General features: G+C 40.2%; 2 protein-coding genes across 4 annotated transcripts in view; both read right to left on the reverse strand.

Annotated features, from left to right (window-relative positions):
* Window positions 1-7,772, reverse strand: part of LOC108267935 (E3 ubiquitin-protein ligase TRIM39) — a 66,606-nt gene extending 58,834 nt beyond the window's left edge. The window contains exon 1 of the mRNA XM_053681950.1: window positions 7,713-7,772. Coding sequence (XP_053537925.1) covers window positions 7,713-7,714 — 2 coding nt within the window. The 5' untranslated portion in view covers window positions 7,715-7,772. The remainder of the gene's footprint in view (window positions 1-7,712) is intronic.
* On the reverse strand, window positions 2,690-7,969 carry LOC108261879 (zinc-binding protein A33). Of its 3 annotated transcripts, none has more exons than XM_053681913.1 (8): window positions 7,786-7,969; window positions 6,999-7,066; window positions 5,268-5,824; window positions 4,878-4,973; window positions 4,494-4,727; window positions 4,235-4,397; window positions 4,097-4,132; window positions 2,690-3,874 (listed from the first exon to the last, which is right to left on the reverse strand). In XM_053681913.1, the coding sequence occupies exons 2-8, from the start codon at window positions 7,054-7,056 to the stop codon at window positions 3,327-3,329; spliced, it is 1,692 nt and encodes a 563-aa protein (XP_053537888.1). In that variant the 5' UTR covers window positions 7,057-7,066; window positions 7,786-7,969; the 3' UTR covers window positions 2,690-3,326. The 3 variants fall into 3 exon arrangements, with proteins under 3 accessions (XP_053537888.1, XP_053537887.1, XP_053537886.1); XM_053681912.1 differs by having other exon boundaries at window positions 6,993-7,066; window positions 7,801-7,968; XM_053681911.1 differs by having other exon boundaries at window positions 2,691-3,874; window positions 6,993-7,066; window positions 7,786-7,968.
* Window positions 7,970-15,054: the final 7,085 nt, after the last annotated feature.

Below are 15,054 nucleotides of genomic sequence, written 5' to 3' on the forward strand. Positions count from 1 at the left end.
AACAGATGCGTGTCTTGGTGATTCTGAGTCCCTCGCTCCCCTGGCATTTCTGGGTTCCCGCTTACATTCAGGTACGTTCAGGATTTGTCATGGCGTAACGAGATGAATACCTCAAGGCTAATTTGCGTGTTTTTATAGTTTTAGAGCGACGCTTATGGCGCGTGCATTATGGCGAATTGGCGCCAGAGATCGCGTAAACATTTAGCCGGTGGCTGAATGATGAGTATGTATGTCGAGCCGCGGTACCTGTGAGTAATTATACAACTTCGCGTCTGGTGTTTGTTCAATCTAAGGGTAAGTGTACCTCTCCCTTTTTCACATTGGGGCTTGATAGATTTAGGTTATCTTTGTGTTAAGGTGAGAGTGGGGAGTTGAGCTAAATCTTCTCTAAGACGAACTCCTAGCCAAAGACGCTACATGTGATGCCGCTGCTGTTTTGCTTTAATGACTGTTTTGCTTCAACAATTGGTTTGCTTTTATGTCCTGTTCTGTCTTATGGTTTTATGTATTTTGTTTTTCTTTAGTTTTGGATGTATGTCTGGTTTTTGTAACCACATAGTAAAAGAAGTGGTAAAACTAGTGTTTCCTAGCCTCTAACCAGTTTCAGGTTTGTGATTCCACCTAACCACTTTGCTACTGAGAGGGTGTATGTTGAGCCTTACTGTCTCCATGCTATAGTGGCCATAATTGTCATTTGTATTGACCATAATTCTGGTTCTCCTTGGGTGTTGTCAACTGCCTCCATTTCTTGGGGTGGTGTCAGTGGGCCTGGGTGTTATAGCTACCATACCACAGTGTCTGTAATATTTGTCGTTTAGTGCCTGTGTAACTTTGGGTTAGCTGGTGTCTTCTTTCTCTCCAGGAGTCAGTGAGTCTTGGTGGTACAGGGGAGGCTAGCTGCATTTAGTCGGTGGTGTGCTTCTCAGTGTGCCAACACAACTTCCTTATGGTGCAGGTAGTGTGATTATTTATTTATTTATTTATTTATTTATTTATTTATTTATTTTTGGTATGACTTGCAGTGGGTTTGGATGAACTCCCGAGTTGTAGCTGGCCTGCCTTGTCCCTGCCAAGCCTGGGCCTGGAGAAGTTGTTAGTTTTAAAACCCATGTTGTGTTTCATGGGAAAGTGTTTTTATATTTTCATGTTAAGTTTTAAATGATGCTGAAGTGTCATAATAAAATGTCATTTTTTTATATATATATATATATTCGTACTCATGTCTCACTCGTGTTCCTTGCCCTGATTGGTAAAACTTGTGTGCCTTTTGTTTGGGAGTATTTCCCTGGTCCTCCCCCAGGGTGGCATAGTTGGATATACTGAATTTGGGATAAACATCTCCCTCCAATTGGGAATTTTGGCACATTCTGGTGTGGTCGGCAGGGTAGACATTTTCCCTTCATATTGGAATATTGCCACACAAAGCATTGTGTAAACCATCACATTTAGTGGTAAGACTTAATTAAATTGTATAAAAAAACTGTAGGGATTAAACATTTTAATATAACAATCACTATTATTATCTCAATGAATCTCTATAATTTTATTCCTTTAATGATTCTTTATAATTTTAAATTATCCCTTTGCTTGGTCTTGGTTGTTTTCTTTAGACTCTCATCAACATTGACCACAAACACAGCCTTGTTTATTGCCCTGCACAATGTTATTTGTTTTAGCGTACAGAGCCAAAGTGAACCTGGTGATGTAACCAGTCTTGTCTCGTCCACATGTGAAGGTCTTCACAAGCTCAGAGTTGGGAAACATTGCTTTAAAAACTGAGTCAATAACAATTGCTGTCAGTGGAAGTGTATGAGTGATGATTCTCCAGTGTCCGTAATACCAGATAACCTCTGTTTTCAGAGTGGGCCTAGAGCAAAAGATTGCTCAGATGTTGAATGATGACTGGCTGGAAGTTTGTACACTTGTATGCTAGTAGTTTCAGTAGTTGCACTGCTTGGCTACCTGGCAGCAATAGGATTTTGCTATATCTCACGCATACTGTACTGTTTCAGCTTTTCCCCTTGCATGTGTCATTCCACGACCTGAACACCCGTGGAGCCAATTTTAAAGCATTTCTCTCAAATGCTTCTGTGGGTTTCCAAATCATTTCCTGGTACTGCTTTTAACCAGTCCGAGAATTGATTATTTTCTGGCCACTTGCTGTTAGATTTACATTTCCCCATTACTTCACATCCAACTCAGCGCATCCCGTACCACTGTAGCAGCTCTGTTAGCATGCAAAGCAGTTACCATAGTAACCACCAACCAATCAAAAACACGTTTGATCATTCAAACGTCAACTCTGTTCACACTCCACAATGTAAGACCTCTGCAAATTATTTTTAAGCCTTTTCCCCACTATTTAAGACTTTTCATGGCCTTAAATTTGTTGAAAGTGAATATAATGCTTTTCCAGGCTATTCAAGTACCCTGTATGTGTTTTCCTGTACTGATACGAAAAAGCTTTTTATTCTAATCTAAACTCACACTTGAATTTTAAAGGCTCTTGTTGATGTTGTTAAATTATTTGCAAATGTAGCTCTTGCATAAGAAAAACACAAGCACCTGCATTAAAAATAATCACTGACAGGGTGGAATGATGACACAAAGCTCCATCATCCCAGAGCTGATTATTTTTTACAGAAAACTGTACATGCTTGAGTGCTTTATTTCTCTTACACTGTATCACTGCACCACCCTAACAATAACACTTTTTAACACTCAATTAAAATATTATAGTTATAATACATAGCTTTCTGAGATGTCTGTGCATTATTACAAAAGTGTTCTTATCTGGAATCAGTGGCATAAAATCAGAAAAACAATTAAACCGTTCATTGAGATCATTTTTATAACAGTTAATTTCAGCCAAAATTTCATATGGTGCCAGTCCTTCAATAAATGATGTAGCACATCCACCATGCAGTGCAAGTCATTGTTAATTAGTTGTTACTATAGAAACAGTAACTTACTACTGCATGACTATTTAATAAATACAAATAAATCAGTGGTGTTTGGTTGTATCTACAGACATCAGCAGCTGAACTTCATTCATTTTATTGATATTAAATTCTGCAGTAAAACTCAGTGTGAACTGTAATTGATCTTTATTCATATTTGATTTGGAGTGATAAAGTTCCACAATCATAATGTGTAAAAAACAGATTGAAGAATTAATTTTTTTATCCAAAACAAACAAGTATTAAAATAATCTGTACAGCATTTTAAAAGGGAATATTTATTTCTAAAATTTACTAGAAAAAGTTAAAAAAAAGAAAAAATTATTCTCGCCATTTAATAGATGATTAAATCTGTGAGGTGAAAATTCATTCAGTGTTAAATACAGGAGAGATGATCAGTGGTGCTGAATTTTTACCTTCTTCATTTAAATCAGGACTGAAGAGTGGATAGAGTTTCTCAGTGAAAGACTGAGCAGTGAAAGAGTAGATATGAAAGCTGGACTTCACATCATAAAAGGAGACCAGACCCTTCTCATAATCCACAAACACCCCCACCTTCTCCACCTTCTCTCTCAGTGTGAGGAGGACAGAGGGATCAGCACGAGCCTTATACTGATTCTCATTCCTCAGTACCACAGTCCAGAATCCATTTTGAGGACTCTGTATAATCATCCCCTTCCTTTTAATGGACTCTTTGGCTACTCCCAAATCCCACGCAGTTTTCCCTCTGACCTGCACCTCATAATAAAATCTCCCTGAGGAGAAACTCTGCTTTCCCAGAACATTAACACATGTATTAAACCTCTTTGGTGTATCAGGGAGATACTGTTCTGTGTCTCCATGTGTCACTTGTTTTCCATCAGCAGACAGGATGAGATCAGGATGAGCTGTATCAGGATCCAGAGTCACATCCACTGCAAGAAACACAGAGTGAGATGTGAGTTTGCAGGTAAAAATATTAAATCATCATCAGTGGATCAGATTCATTAGGATTTATAAGAGGATTTGTAGAAGATTAAATAATGAAACATTTTAAATGATCTCTTGTAAAAAGAGAAAACTTGTACAGTTGATGGTAGGAAAATGTAAAAGAAGAGAACACACACACACACACACACACAGTACCCTCACTGTACCTGCATACTGCTGAATCCTCTTCAGTTCTGTGGAAACTAATTACCACAAAACATCACTTTCATTAGATTTAAGATCATTTCAATGAAACACGTTTTAGACTTATAACTGAAAGAGTGTTAAATATGAAAGTTTCTGACCTGTTTCCTTCAAATTGTCATCCAGTGTTTTAGTGAGTTTCTCATTCAGAGTCTTCTGAAGCTGAGACAGAGCTGTCCTCACAGTGTCCCCACTCAGATCAGTGTTAATACTGATCTCAGTCCAGTTCTTGGTGTGTGGAGGGCTGCACATGGAGGAGTAAATCTACAGTAGAGCAGGAGAGAGGAGAAATCCCTCAGCATGGTGAGTGTTGTTCTGTGATGTTCTGCATTGCCAGTGAGCAGAGAGAGGAACACTGACCTGTAGGAGGTGGAGATGCTCCTCAGTGTGTGAGAGCTGCTCCAGCTCAGTGTCTCTCCTCTTTAGCACAGTGATTTCCTGCTCCAGCTCTTTAATGAGTCCTTCAGCCTGCCTCTCTGCTGCTTTCTGCTTCTCCTCCATCACATCGAGCAGCTCAGCCTGACTTCTCTCAATGGAGCGAATCAGAGCAGTGAAGACTTCAACACTGTCTGCTTTCTCTTTCTCTGTGCTTCTCTAAAGGAGGAACACATTTTCACTTCCATCAGATAACACTGAATAGTGAAACAATATTTAATGCAGTTTGCTCATTTCTACAAAATTAAAAAAAAAAAAAAAAAAACTACTGAATGTAGCAGCTATTAACTCATGTCATATTGAACACACTTTACTGAGCTCTACTGAGTGTTTTATCTCTTGGAGCTTCTTCAGTCGGTCCTGAATCATCTGCTGCACATCTGTCTGTGTTTTCTCCAGCTGTGTCTGAGGACAGAGTAAAAGAAAAATAGTTTTATTAAAAAAAGTGATTTGTCTAAATTTATCCCCATATGTGGTGTAAGATATAAGTTTTAGTATAGTAAATAATTTTCTCATAATGTTTTATTAACGTAAATAATTTTGCAAGTGAAGTCGAAACAAATCATATAGCTGAACAGTGAAGATTAAAGAAGTCCCAGAAATTGAATTCAAAACCTTCCAATCTGATCTACTACTGGATAAATTAAAATGTAACATCCATAAGCATAACCAAATCTGATATTAATCAGTGTTTCTCACCTTCCTCTCTCTGTTTTCCTCCTCTATAGGAACAGTGTTGTGATTCTTGTGATCTCCTTCAGTGCAGAACTTACACACACACGTCTGATCATCTCTACAGAACAGCTCCAGAGCTCTCTCATGTTTCTGGCAGATGTAGGCCTCCATGTTCTCCACAGGGTTTATTAGTTTGTGTTTCTTATGTTTGGGCATATTATTATGAAACTCTAGATGAGTTTCACACAAACTTGCACAACAATCCAGACAGCATTTCAGGGCCTTCAGCTTCTCTCCAGTGCAGGCATCGCAAAGAACCTCTGGTTTGTCAGGACTACTTTTCTTCTTGAAGTGATCTGCAACCCCTCTCAGTGTTGTATTAATCTTCAGTTCAGGTCTCTTGGTGAATTTCTCTTTACATAATGGACAGTGACAGTGTTGACTCTTCTCCCAGCGCTGTGTAAGGCAGCTCTTGCAGAAGTTGTGTCCACATGGAGTGGTGACTGGATCAGTGAACACATTCAGACAGACCAAACACTGCAGCTGATCTTCAGACAGGAGACTGCTGGAGTCACAAGAAACTAGGTTTGATAGAACAAAAGGTTACACATTGTTTATAAATAGTGTAGAAATACTGTAATTTCTTTCAACCATGTCTCTATACAGTAAACTTCATCTGTGGTGAAGCTGTGAAAATCACAGACCAGAATTTCTACATGCAGGCTATTTGCAGGTTTGAGATAATAAAATTTAAGGCTGTTTAAAAATCAAAATCAAAGAACAGTTAAGAAAAAATTTGCTATTTAAAAAACTCATATTAAGTAATTATTCAGCCAGTTTTATAAAACTATAGACACCAAAAATCAATACTGCAAAAACAAGACCATTAAGGCTACTTATATGCCTCTGGACATCTTTATTTTATAATAAAGTACATCTATGTATTTTCTTTTGTCAATAATGCAATACATTTATTATAGATATAGACATACACCAAGAGCACATGCTTAATATTCCAAATATGCTTCATTAAAATACAGGTGAACTACTTAAAATGCACGGCATTGTTTAAACCACCACATTAAGTGTTAAGACTAAGCTCTTACATAAGAAAAAAACCACAAGCACCTGCATTAAAAATAATCACCGACAGGGTGGTGTGATGACCCAAAGAGTCATTATCATCCCAGAGCTGATTATTTTTACATAAAATTGCATGCTTAATTTCTCTTACACTCCAACAATAACACATTTTTCTTTAACAAAGTTGCTTTTATCAGTCTAATTACTTTAAATGTTGTGGGGCATATGGAAAAAAATGTTCATTTCCAGATTTGTGTATTTGTTTATTTTGAGTTTTCACTAGCCTACATATCTAATTATTGAATTATTTAAACATATATTTAAATATTTAACTAATAAATATTCCTCCATAGTTAAATGATCAGTGTCAATAAATAAACTTTCTAACATGTTTGTGCATTATTACACAAGTGTTATTCTTACCTGACAAGAGCAGCATAAAATCACCAGAAAAAAACAACAATTAAACCGTACATTGAGATCATTTTTATAACAATTAATTTCAGACAAAATTTCATAATAGTGATATTCCTTCATTAAATTATCTATCACATCACCATGCACATCTCACCACCTTGTGAATTAATTGTTATTATAGAAACAGTAAATTACTACTTCATAACTATTTAATAAATACAAATATCATGTATAAGCTGGATAACATACAGGAACCTGGTTGTTCCATGCTGCTCCTTCTGTTGGCTTTTGTTGGTGATGAAGATTCAGCCATTTACTCCCTCCTGTGTTTTTAATTTTCAGAAAGAAATCACATGATTCAGTTAACACATGTAACAGTATGAGGTGATATTAGTCTGTTTGACTCAGCATGCCTGTCTGCAGTGTTAAACATAAGCAGTGACACTGGAAGCATTTAGACTGTGATATAAAACACACGTAAACATTCCTCATCTTCATTAGATTGTAATAAACACAGAATTTCACTGATCATTCTCACAGCTCTCAGCTCACTAACTGTATCATTCACAGTTTCTCACTTCCTGATATGTTTGTAGAAGTGTTTATGTTTCACCCAGTGCTCACCTCTGTATTTCTAACACACACACACACACACACACACACACACACACACACACACACACTTTTCATACAGGTAATTCAGTTTAGCTCACACATTTGGACAAATGTAGTCATTAAGTGTAAAGTATAATTGTATTTTAACTTGTATTTAAGTGTTCATGCTGGAATCAGTTCAACTCTCCACTTTTGAGCAGTTAATAAAATAAAGGAACCTTTGACTCTGTTTTTCAGCTTTGCTGTCTTGGTTGATCACTGATCATTAAATAGACAGTTTAAAAACACACAGTTATAATCAGTTTGTATTTCAGCAGTGTGTTAGAGACCCTGTCTCTGTCTGATATTGTTAACATGTGCAGTTTATCCTGATAAATCACACACTGACAAAACCTCTGAACTATAAAACATTCACTGAAGTACATACCTTTATTTTACTTGCCTCTTTTCAGGGAGTGAGAATTGTCTGCATTTATATTCCAGAGTCAGTGAATATCCTGCAGTTAATTTCAGAAATTAATGTGAAAATAAGGGTTTCTTCTGGCTGGGAGCTAACTGCTTTACTCTTTCACTTTAGTCACTTCCTTGTTCACTTCTAATGGTTGATAAAGGGACAGTTCCACATATGATCACAATGCAGTTTGTCTCCACCTCTCTAGCTTCACCTCCGCTCATGTGTATTTATAGTTATTCAAACTGCACATGAAATAACAATAATGTTGTTTATTTCTCCTGACGATTATCGTGATTATCGGATAAGATCGTTTTCTTGTGGGTCACGTCATTTCGTCTTTGGAAAACTGTTTAAAAAAACAAAAAAAACAAACAAATTGTTTTAAACTATTGCAATGTTGTGCCTAGATGTTAATATGCTATATGCCTTGAGTTTATAAGTAGCACACATTTTAGCCAGATCACATGATTTTAAGACTTTAGAAGACATAATCTTTAAATGGAAGTATTTTGAATCATTGTGAACTACGTTGCTTGTGAAATAATCAGTATTTATACATTAATACCAAAAGCCTGAGTTTATAAAAAAGATAATAAATGTCTATCTCATGAATATTCTGGTGTAAAGTGGAATCCATTGTTGTCTCAATGACTGCAAGTTTCCCAGGTCCTGTGGCTGTAAAACAACCGTGCTTGACACTAGGTTTGAGGTGTTTGTGGTCATATGCTGTGTTTGGTTTTTGCTAAACATGGAGCTGTGCATGATGACCAAACATCTCTACCTTGGTCTCATCAGTCCAAAGGATATTGTGGTTTGTTCAGATGCAATTTTGAAAACTGAAATCATGCTTCATTTACTTTTTAGAAAGAAGGGGCTTTTTATCTAGTCTTTTTATCAAGTTTTAATACTACTTTTCTAGACACCCTTCCCTGAAAGCCATACGAGTTAATTTTTTCTGATTGTGATGTCATGAACATACTGTATTTACAGCCTGTAGGTCACATCCCAGAGGAAATAAAAATAAAAAAATTCTTTACCAACTCAAATGTTTCTCTGAGCCAGAAATGAGGTTACATGAACATGAAATGGAGAGTTTTGTTTAATTCTCCTGCTTCTCAAATTTTTCCCGTGAGAAAAATAACATTGTCTCCCACATTTGTCTCCTCTTACAGACACTGTGCAAGTCAAAGGTCTCAATATGAATTCAAACATTTCTTAATATTACTGTACAATATTAATTAATAATACTTATTACTAATCAGCAATATTCTAGGATTGTGTCATAAGCCATCATCATTGTCCATTTTACCAAACAAAGCTCCATGGTGGGGTTTACAAGGGAAAACTTTACATGTTAAACAAAGAAAAAATGTTATGCAACAACTATGAAGCACACTGTATACTAGTCTTACATTTGTTCAACAGGAAAATCTTGCCTGGGTGTTTCCACTCTAAAGGTGTGTAGGGGTTGAGTAAATGTTGCTACATGAAGAACATAATTACTGTACTTTAAATACTTCTCTAGCTGTAATACACAGGGGGAACCACATTTCTCAGTGCTCCAGTTAAACCTGTTCCCCAGTGATGTCAGTGTAAACTAATTCTGGTGAAGTGTGATGAAGAGTTGAGTTGATAAACACAGACACAGTACTCGCATTTCTGTAGTATTTTAATTATATACCAGTTGGAATATACTATGTTCTTAATTATAAAAGCATGTTGATGAAACTTGTAGAGTTCAGAGGAGAAAGAGAGATAGATTACCATCATCACTGTTGTAGTTCAAAGCCTTTTCAGTTGTAATATACTGTAATATATGGAGGAAAACCTCCTTTCTACAAGCCCCAGGTAACCCAGTTCTCTCTGTGGTCTAGTGTGAAAGCATGAACTACGGATGAAACTTGCTGAAAATGTCATGATATCACGTATGTGCACTGACTGAGAAACAGGGGAACTGAATCACTGGAACACAGATGTTGTGTCGAACTCTGTTTTCCCACTGGGATAGATTTCTTCCAGCCCCGCCCCCACACAAAACAAGGAAGGAAGCCTGCATACACAAAAAACTCACCCTGAGATGCTGTGCTCGTACCACTGAGGTACTATGGAAAGCCATAAGGCTAAAAACTAACGTTTTTAATGCATTTTCCTCTGTAGAATGTTGATCTATTATTTTCTACAAGAGCAAATCATCACCCCTTCACCAACCATGCTTGACAGTTGGTATGAGGTGTTTGTGGTGATATGCTGTGTTTGGGTTTTTGCAATAAATTGAGCTGTACATGACGACCAAATATCTCCACCTTGGTCTCATCAGTCCAAAAGATATTGTGGTTTGTTCAGAGATGGGCCATTTTTTCTTGCCACCTTTCCCTGAAAGCCATATGTGTTTATTTGTTCTGATTGCGATGTCATGTACATAAACATTTACTGTGTTTATGGCCTGTAGGACACATACCAGAGGGAAAAAAATGAGATTGCAAATGTTTCTCCAAGCTAGACATGAGGTTACATGAACATCAAATGGAAACTTTTGTTTAATTCTCCTGCTTCTCAAATCTTTCTCCTGAGAAAAATAACATTGTCTCCCACATTCGTCTCCTCTTATGTTTCAGAAGAGACCTTAACATCACACACTGTGAAAGTCAATGGTCTCAATATGAACTCAAATTTCTTAAAATTACCGTATAATATTTATTCATCCATCCATCCATCCATCCATCCTCAACCGCTTATCCATTATTGGGTCGCAGGGGCAGCAGCTCCAGCAGGGGACCCCAAACTTCCCTTTCCCAAGCCACATTAACCAGCTCTGACTGGGGGTTCCTCAGGTGTTCCCAGGCCAGTGTGGAGATATAATCTGGTGTGAGGCACCAGGCAGGTGTGGGGATACTCACAAGTCCCCGGTTGAGCGCTGTTACGTTGGAGTTTAGACCGGTGGACAAGAGGGTCGCCTCCTTACGCCTAAGGGTTGTGGGGGGAGGGGACTCTGACTGTTTTCTGTGCATATGCACCGCACACCAGTTCAGAGTACTCGGGCTTCTTGGAGACCCTGCATGGAGTCCTGTATGGGGTACCAGTAGGGGACTCCATAGTTCTGCTGGTAGACTTCAATGTGCACGTGGGCAATGATGGAGATACCTGGAGAGGCATGATTGGGAGGAACGGCCTCCCCGATCTAAACCCGAGCAGGTGTTTGTTGTTGGACTTCTGTGCTAGTCATGGACTGTCTATAACGAATACCATGTTCGAACATAAGGAGGCTCATAAGTGTATGTGGTACCAGAGCACCTTAGGCCAAAGTTTGATGATTGATTTTGTAATCGTATCACCTGATCCGAGGCCGCATTTACTGGACACTTGGGTGAAGAGAGGGGCAGAGCTGTCAACTGATCACCATCTGGTGGTGAGTTGGGTCAAGGGGTGGGGGAAGACTCTGGACAGACCTGAAAAGCCCAAACGGGTAGTGCGGGTGAACTGGGAACGTCTGGAGGAGGTCCCTGTCCGCGAGATCTTCAACTCACACGTCCGGTAGAGTTTTTCTGGCATCCCTGTGGTGGTTAGGGGCATTGAACTTGAGTGGGCAATGTTCAAAGCTTCCATTGCTGAAGCTGCAGTGGAGAGCTGTGGTCTCAAGTTCTTAGGTGCCTCAAGGGGGGTAATCCCAGAACATTGTGGTGGACACTGGTGGTCAGGGAAGCCATCCAACTGATGAAGGAGGCCTTCCGTGATGTGTTATCTCGGAGGATTCTGGAGGCACTTGCAAGGTACCGACAGGCCCAAAGTGCTGCAGCCTCTGCCGTGAAAGAGGCCAAGCAGTGAGTGTGGGAGAAGTTTGGAGAGGACATGGGAGAAGGACTTTCAGTCGGCACCAAGGCGTTTCTGGAAAACCATCCGCCACCTCAGGAAGGGGGAAATGGGGAACCATCCAAGCTGTGTACCACGCCCTCTATGGTAGAGGCAGAGGTGGAAGCTGATGGGGGATCATCGTCAATTTCCCTGGTGGAGGTCACTGAGGTAGTCAAACAACTACACAGTGGCAAGCCCCCGGGGATTGATGAGATCCATCCAGAAATGCTGAAAGCTCTGGGTGTGGAGGGGTTGTCTTGGTTGACACGCCTCTTAAACATTGTGTGGATGTCGGGGACAGTGCCCAAGTAGTGGCAGACCGGTGTGATGGTTCCCCTGTTCAAAAAGGGGGACCAGAGAGTGTGCGCCAACTATAGGGGTATCACACTTCTCAGCCTCCCTGCTAAAGTCTACTCCAGGGTGCTGGAATGGAGGGTTTGGCCAGCAGTCGAGCCTCGGATTGAAGAGGAACAATGTGGATTCTGTCCTGGTCGTGGAACAACGGACCAGCGCTTTACTCTTGCAAGGATCTTGGAGGGGGCCTGGGAGTATGTCCATCCAGTCTACATGTGTTTTGTGGATTTGGAGAAGGCGTATGACTGGGTCCCCAGCGGTTTACTGTGGGTGGTTCTGAGGGAGTATGGGGTGAGGAGTTCCCTTCTTAGGGCTATACAATCGCTGTACGCCCAAAGCGAGAGCTGTGTCCTGATGCTCGGCAAAAAGTCAGACTCGTTCCAGGTGGGGGTTGGTCTCCGCCAGGGCAGCGCTTTGTCACCAATCCTGTTTGTGATATTCATGGACAGGAAATCAAGGTATAGTCATGGTGGGGAGGGGTTGCATTTTGGTGACCTGATGATCTCATCGCTGCTTTTTGCAGATGATGTGGTCCTGATGGCATCATCGGTCCGTGACCTCCAGCACTAACCGGATCGGTTCGCAGCTGAGTGTGAAGCAGCTGGGATGAGGATTAGCACCTCTAAATCTGAGGCCATGGTTCTCAGCAGGAAACCGATGGAGTGCCTACTCTGGGTAGGGAATGAGTACTTAACCCAAGTGAAGGAGTTCAAGTACCTTGGGGTCTTGTTCATGAGTGAGGGGACATTGGCCGGAGAATTGGAGCAGCGGGAGCGGTATTGCAATCATTTTACCGCACCCTTGTGACGAAAAGAGAGCTGAGCCGGAAGGCAAAGATCTAGATCTACCGGGCAATCTTCATTCCTACCCTCACCTATGGTCATGAAGGCTGGGGGGAAAAGAATACATTTTGAAATCTCTAGTGATTTTTTTTTGTCACCTGAGGTTATTTGTTTGTTTATCAAGGTAAAGACAACACACGTGTTATTTACATCTATAAAAACATAGAACTAAAGGAGGGTGTACTTTCTTTTTCACATGACTATATAAACACGTGCAAAAAAAGAAAAGGTTGTAACTCCATCATCAAAATGTCCAAGAAACATTCTGGGGGAGGTTTTGCTGTGGTGTTTATATTTGTTTGGTAAGAAAAAGATAAATGAAATTGCAGCCAATCACCTCCTTAAATAAATCAAAAAAGTTAATGTATTAACACTACATGTCTTTCTGGAAGAACTAGTGTAATCTTCTCAGGATGACTTTTAACAACAGTCGTAAAACAGTTGCATACAGCAACATGAAACATCAGAGCTGAAATGTTTTACCGGCCAAGCTTCAGTAAGCTCTACGCTGATCAGGGTCCACTCATACACACACACACACACACACACACACACACACAGCATTGATGCGGTTCAGCACAGAACTGAGGAATATAAAAGTGTTTCACTTGATGCTCCTTCACCATCCAAACTACACAACTCTGAGCAAAGACACCCGAAAAGTGCTATTATACAAACTAGAGGATCTACACTTGGTGATTTACACTTTTTTGGAGATCCTGAATTTTTTTAATGTCTTTTATTGGAATATGTAATTTAGATAAAGCAAGAATAATTATATAAAGCAGTCTATTATTAGAGGCTCAAATAAAAATAAAAAACACAAAAATTTGTGACAGGCTGGTGAGATGTGGCCCTGATGTAGCTATGACCATCCCAGTGTTGATTTTTTCCCCCCGTAAAACTGCTATACACCCCGGAGTGGTTTATTTGACTGCAAGTGCCAAATTATATCACTTTCATTTGAAAATTCATTTTCAAACAAAAAAAAAGTTCACGTTTTCATATACAAATGCTATTACATTACAATAAATTATGTCACTGAGAATTAATAAATTCATACCTAATTGCAAGTATGTGAGCTGGTTACTGGTTAATTAATTCATTAAAATGATCACAATTAACTGTTTCCATATAATTACATGCAAACAGAAGATGTCAGCAAAAACAAGATTCACTCACACCGTCATGTTACAGTAATTTGTCTTTGTTAGATGACAGCGCAGAATCTCAGCCTCTCCATACGCCCCCTGCTCCAATCTCGAGAGGTCCAATCCATCGATGGGTCCCCAATAGGAGGGGGGTTATATCACACTGCACACAGCCAATAAACCTACAAGTCAGTGCTCTTCACCACAAAGCCATCATCCTGTACATCACAGTCTCTACCGGGCACCCCATCATTCTCGGCCTACCTTGGCTAGAACGTCACAATCCTCAGCTATCTTGGACGGACAAACAAGTTACCTAATGGTCCCCGTACTGTCTACACCACTGCCTGAGTGGCCCCACGATCCCTGTGATCACCACGACAATGGAGAGTCCTATGTCTCATGTTCCAGTCATGGTCCCTCCAGAATATCGTGACCTCTGCGAGGTGTTCAGCAAAGAAAGAGCAAGCGGTTTACCACCACACAGACCCTACGTCTGCGCTATAGACCTACCCAGAGCCAGTCCACCCCGGGGTCGAGTGTACCCGCTCTCCCAAGCTGAACATCGGGCCATGGAAGAGTACATTCAGGAGGCCCTCCAACAGGGTTACATTCAACCCTCCACCTCCCCCTGCATTCGCTGGGTTCTTCTTAGTAGAAAAGAAAGGAGGGGCATTCGACCATGTATTGATTATCGGGGCCTCAAACAAGTGACAGTGAAATACCGGTATCCCCTGCCACTAGTTCCCGCAGCCCTTGAACTGCTAAGGTCCGCGACCATCTTCACGAAGCTTGACCTATGTAGTGCGTACAACCTGATCCACATCAGGAAGGGGGATGAGTGGAAGACGGCCTTTAGTACCACCTCCAGGCACTATGAATACTTAGTCATGCCGTGTGTGCTTGCTAAAGCTCCTTCAGTGTTCCAGAACTTAATCGATGACGTCCTGAGGGACATGCTGGGGAGGTACGTCACCGCCTACATTGATGATATCCTAGTATATTTGACTTCCCTGGAAGAGCACATCAATCATGTCCGGCAAGTA

The sequence above is a fragment of the Ictalurus punctatus genome, chromosome 7 (assembly GCF_001660625.3).
Source record: "Ictalurus punctatus breed USDA103 chromosome 7, Coco_2.0, whole genome shotgun sequence".
Lineage (NCBI taxonomy): Eukaryota > Metazoa > Chordata > Actinopteri > Siluriformes > Ictaluridae > Ictalurus > Ictalurus punctatus.